The sequence below is a fragment of the Oncorhynchus nerka genome, linkage group LG21 (genome assembly GCF_034236695.1).
Source record: "Oncorhynchus nerka isolate Pitt River linkage group LG21, Oner_Uvic_2.0, whole genome shotgun sequence".
NCBI lineage: Eukaryota > Metazoa > Chordata > Actinopteri > Salmoniformes > Salmonidae > Oncorhynchus > Oncorhynchus nerka.
Window position 1 is genome coordinate 668,260 of NC_088416.1, and position 6,088 is coordinate 674,347.

Genomic DNA, 6,088 nt, shown 5'->3' on the forward strand with positions numbered 1-6,088 from the left:
CAGAATTCAGTGCGGCGCTATGGTGTCACTTGACGTTTCGGATTTTACGCACGAAACCCCTCTGCTGGTTTCACCACAAGTATTATGCTCTTGCTTTACGTTCATTTAGCCTAGGCTTATTTTATGAAATTCGTTGATATTTTGTCAAAATATAATCGTATTGAAATGTATGTTACATTCGAAATGCGATAGGCCTATCTGTTAGTGAGAGATGATACCAAATGGTATTTTCAGACAGAAGACGGCGAAGAACATCCTACCATCAACTGCTTGATATCGACCTCGTTTTATTTGTCATATTCTATTCAAGGTTCTGTATTCTGATGTCGACAACATGAGAAAGGCATTCATCAAACACGTCAAAAGGTTTCCGTGGCTAACCAACGTAACCCTTTACGGTTGCCTTTTTGCCGGCGGGGATTTCGTTCACCAGTTGTTCTCGCGCAATGAAAAAATGGACTGGAGGCACACACGCAATGTGGCAGTGGTCGCTTTCAGTTTCCATGGCAACTTTAACTTCTTCTGGATGCGGTTTTTGGAGCGCAGATTTCCCGGGAATTCGGTCAGGATGGTTGTGCGTAAGCTTTTCTTGGACCAGACCACAGCCGCCCCTCTGGCCACTAGTGTATTCTACACAGGTTAGTCAGAGCGACCGAGAACAAAGTTCACTCTATCTGTCTGTATGTAGGCCTAACTGAGGTCACGTGAAAGACTTGAACAGATGTGAGCTCCATATATGACATATCGGATATTTCAAACCTACAAATGTTGGTTTCAACCAAATAAAGTAGCCATTCAAGTCAATTGTTGTCTCTAAATGTAGGCTAATAGATATTTGACTAAACACACTGAGCTGTGTTCTCTCTAGGGGTGAGTTTCTTGGAGGGCAAAGAGGACATTTTCCAGGACTGGAGGGAGAAGTTCCTGAATACATATAAGGTGAGTCTATAGTCTGAAGAGAAATTCCAATTATATTATATATATTATATTCAATTATATTCCGTTATAGGGCCCTGTTTTACTGGTCAGGTCAGTTGGTTATGAATAAAACCTGCCACTACTCAGTAGCGATGCGCAGGTTGACTTATAACCCGCTGTACCGACTATGTTATGCGTGATGATTGTGAGGCGCTAAACAAATTCGATAGTCACAAGACGGGGACTTTAAATAAGGAAGTTCAAGGGAACTATAGCCTACTGTTCAGATGGGTTTAAATGGTAGCTGAGCTCGGGGCGGGAGGTAGCCTAGTGGTTAGAGAGTTGGACTAGTAAATGAACGTTTGCGAGCTCGAATCCCCGAGGTAACAAGGTAAACATCTGTCGTTCTACCCCTGAACATGGCACTGTTCCTAGGCCAATTTTGAAAATAATATTTTTTTTCTCTACTGACTTGCCTGGTTAATTAAAATCTGGCTGACCTTGGGTCTATAACCTCCAGTGGTTGAAAAAGTACCCAGTTGTCTTTACTTGAGTAAAGATTTACTTGATTAAAAGTGTTTGGTTTAGAATATACTTAAGTGTAAATGTAGTTACTTAAATAAAAGTATAAATAATTTCAAATTCCTTTTAATAAGCAAACCAGATAGAAATAAGAAAATGGTGCTATTTATTTACAGATAGCCAGAGGCACACTCCAACATTCCAACATCATTTACAAATGATGCATGTGTGTTTAGTGAGTCCGCCAGATCAGAGGCAGTAGGGATGACCATGACTTATTCTGTTGATAAGTGCGTGAATTTGACCGTTTTCCTGTTCTGCTAAGCATTCAAAATGTAATGAGTACTTTTCAGTGTCAAGGAAAATTTATGGAGAAAAAATAAATTATTTTCTGTAGGAATGTAGTGAATTAAAAGTGAAAGTAGTCAAAAATATAAATAGTAACGTAAAGTACAGATGCACTAAAAAACTATATAAGTACTACTTTCAAGTATTTTTACTTAAGTACTTTACACCACTGATAACCTCTCACATAGCCTTAATATTAACTACTGCAGAATAATGTTTTCTTGCAGTAAAATAATACACCAAATGTAGGCAAAATGTTGACTTGGGGACAGGAGTGGAGAAATATGATTTTTTTTTTCAGCATCTTGAGAGAATGTGAATGCTCAGTTAGATATCATCTGTAGAGGTGGTATCTTTATCAGCGTCATAAAATCTTAATATTTCAACCACATAAAATATGCAAGCCTAACTGCAATCTTATTAGAAACATGTTGGGTCGTTTTCACAGCTTTCTATTTCCTTACAACCAGTCAAACTGATTCCATTTGGACATTCTGCACAGAAGATCTTTCCCATTTCGTTTTTTTGTTGAGTTATTGTGTTTTCTCCCCGGTCGCTAAACATCTTTGCTCCGTGAAAGAAGATGACAGAGAAAACCTTACTGATGTCAACTAGATTGAAGCATTCATTCTATCGATTTATGACATTCTGGTGAGCAAGGATTTATTTAGTCTTCTAGGGCAACATATAATGACAGAAGAGAAGCTGAATGTATCTAATTATAGACAAGTTGACTAACAAATAGCCTACCAAGATGTTGAAAATTATAAGCAGAAACATATCTAGACTATGCAAAAGAAAATCCTGCACAAACTGTCCAAAAATTGACTGTAGCCTACAACGCATTTTCTATATTTGCGTGTTAGATTTTCACTTAATCACATATAGTCAGCCCCCCTTCTTTTTTTCATAATTTTTTTTTTGGGGGGGGTACTTTTCACCCTTTTTTTGCCCCAATTTCGTGATATCCAATTGGTACTTACAGTCTTGTCCCATCGCTGCAACTCCCATACGGACTCGGGAGGTGACGGTCGAGAGCCATGCGTCCTCTGAAACACGACCCTGCCAAGCCGACCTGCTTCTTAACACACTGCTCGCTTAACCCGGAAGCCAGCCGCACCAATGTGTCGGAGGAAACACCGTACAGCTGACGAAAGTAAAGATAAGGCAAAGTCACATTTATGCAGAATATGTCCGTTGGCATGCAAGGAAGAGGCTGACAGCAGGCCATAAACAGCAACCACTGGTAAGAAGATATAAAGGGGGTAATATTAGATTGAAACATGGCTGAGTCTAGGGGTCATAGTGGAGGGTCGAAACATAGCTGAGTCTAGGGGTCATAGTGGAGGTTCGAAACATAGCTGAGTCTAGGGGTCATAGTGGAGGTTCGAAACATAGCTGAGTCTAGGGGTCATAGTGGAGGTTCGAAACATAGCTGAGTCTAGGGGTCATAGTGGAGGTTCGAAACATAGCTGAGTCTAGGGGTCATAGTGGGGGGTCAAAACATGGCTGAGTCTGGGGGTCATAGTGGAGGGTCAACATGGAAACCTGAATTGAAGAGGCAGGGAAGGTACGGGTTGCTCCCCCCAACTGTGCATATGAATTAATGACACTAGATAAATACAGAGGTAATGTTACAATAAATCCCAACTATTGTGGCTTGGGGCAACTCCCTGAGCTCTGCATACAAACGTTGTTCTGTTGAAACATCCCAATAATGATGGATGAGTACTGCAATCAATCAATCAAATTATTGTCTTAGACAGCCCAAAGTCTAAAAACATGGACGAAGTCTGATCTTGTAATGGTTTCTATGCTTTTCTCTTGCAGACTGGACTCATGTTCTGGCCATTCATGCAGGTAAATGACTGTCTTTGTATAATCATATCTTAATGTATCTGAAAGCGTTGAACACGCACATCCTGTCCACCCAGTACTACTAACTTGAACAATGTCAATCATTACGGTTTCATGGTATATTTACTGTGTCCCATGAACATTTACAAATGTACAATGAACAAGACTTTGCACTCTCACCTACCTCCCACTCTTCCTCCTCTCCCCTCATCTCTTCCTTCCCCTCTCTCCTCTAGTTCCTGAACTTTTCCATGGTGCCTCTGTACATGCGGACCACCTTCACAGGGTGCTGTGCCTTCGTCTGGGCCACCTTCCTGTGTTTCTCACGTCAGAGTGGGGACGGCACGGCTAACGCCGCCCTCGCATGGATGTTTACTCCAAAACAGGATACGACGACAGAGCCTGAAGCGGAGAAACTCGGGCCCAAAGTGGAACAAACAGGGACAAAAGTGGACCAGACAGGGCCCAAACTAGACACAGAAGGACCCAAACCGGAGAACCCAAGCCCCAAAGAGGAGACAACAAACACCCACTGTTAAGCAGGACGACCAAGCACGAACAAAGGAGGTGGAGGCTAGTTTGAACAAGGGCGCACAAACTGACACAACACCCAGTCAGGAGAAGGGACCACAGACAAGCACGGACTCAAAAATGTATCTCTGGTAGATTCTAGTTCTATAGAACCTTCAGATAAGAATACTGTCTATGTATGAATCTTATATCTCAAAATGTTCTCATCTTGAAACGTTCAATTCCAATGTGATATGCTACTGCACAAGATGTCGGCAGGGTGTAACGTATTGCTATACAAAGGGACTTTGTATTTATTGAACTTGTTATTGATAACAATTGGGATCCAGCATTCTTAAACAAACCATACTTGAACATAGAAGTGCTTGTACTACTGCACCTATCTTCCCCTTTCTCCATCTCTCTCTCTATATCTCTCTCTCTCTCTCCCCCTCTTGACAGACAACTTGTAAAAATCAGTGTGTTGTACAATGTAGGCTATTTTAAATGTTCTGCTCTGAAGTCTGGAGGAATGAGTGTGCATTTCTAATTGGCATTGAGTTATAGTGATACACGAATCTGGTTATTTATTTGTTTGCAATATTTCCTATCTCCTGTCAAACATCACATATTTCTAATCTATAGTAGTAGATATATATGCTCAATATAGATTTTTGCTTGATATTTATCCGTTAAAAAAATGTTTGGAAAGATTATCCATTGCACGTCCTGAATGAACATAACTCTGAAGTGGCTCCTACGCAGATGATATTCACATCACAGATCTGCTTCCCCAAGCAGACATCTGTGTCCACCCTCCTCCTCCTCCTCCTCTGACTTCTTCTGTCAAGGCTCTCATTATGCTGACCAGTTGATTGATAAACAGATGTTCAGGGTATTGATTAGGCAGCTTGGTTTAATGCAATTAGTGTGATTACACTGGGTTAATTAGAATATGTGTCTGGCTTGGCTCTGCTGGTGATGACAGTGAAGCTACGTTGATAGGGAAGCCTGGTATTTCTTGTACTGTATGTCTGAATAACTGGGATTACAGTAGATATTGTGTGGAGAACGCTGAAACTACTGCTGTTGTCATGATATATATTATATTTCCTATCATGTCTGTACACGATCCAACTAGTACATAATGTTTAGCAGGGCATTATGTATCTGTGGGATCAATCTAAAAACATATCTGTATTTCTACTAGTACACAACTGTTATACATTGTAATATGATTAATATGATATTTTACTAAATATTTTGAATGTAGGCCTATTGGTGCACATCAATCCAAGTCTATTGTGATACTAATCTTGCCTCAGATTTAATATATTTATTATTGTGAATTAAAATAAAAACTTCATCAATGTCTATTCTCTTTTGTAATTAATCTTTTAACACATTTATTTTACACATCAAAAACGTCCAAGTGAAACTGATTATTGGCCCAGTCATGTGCATCAACATAGCAGCAGCCAATAGGTTCAACAGCGTGAAATGAGTCATCACGTCAGAGCCATATTGAACAGACCCCTAACAGGGTCCCACCTGCTCTGGCTACTCAGCTTCCATGCATAGCCCTAGAGTATGTTCAGTTCTTTGACATTCACTCGTTTGAAGTACGTACTATTTCGAGAGTGATGGTGTATTAGTGAAACGTTTTCCTATAAATGTAAGCCTTCTGCTCCACATATTCAGCACCTAGGCCTAGTGATATCTTGACATCTTCATTGAAAAAAATTATATTGCTAGAAATTTTTCAAATAAATAATTTTATGGAAAACTAGTAGAAACGTATAGAAAATGTCGATTTCCAGCTTTGTATTTGACAAATATGACACTGTTTCAATGCAAGCTCGGGGCCGTTTTTCTCCCTTTCGCTGTTTCGTAATGCGCGTGCGCTCTGCATCCATCTGTGTACCACACAGGA

General features: G+C 40.2%; 1 protein-coding gene across 1 annotated transcript; it reads left to right on the top strand.

Annotated features, from left to right (window-relative positions):
• On the top strand, positions 1 to 5,529 carry LOC115120707 (mpv17-like protein). Its single transcript, XM_029649675.2, is given in 5 exon segments — positions 1 to 638; positions 869 to 939; positions 3,619 to 3,648; positions 3,882 to 4,166; positions 4,168 to 5,529. Coding segments are annotated over 5 exon segments (834 nt in total). The 5' UTR covers positions 1 to 334; the 3' UTR covers positions 4,312 to 5,529.
• Positions 5,530 to 6,088: the final 559 nt, after the last annotated feature.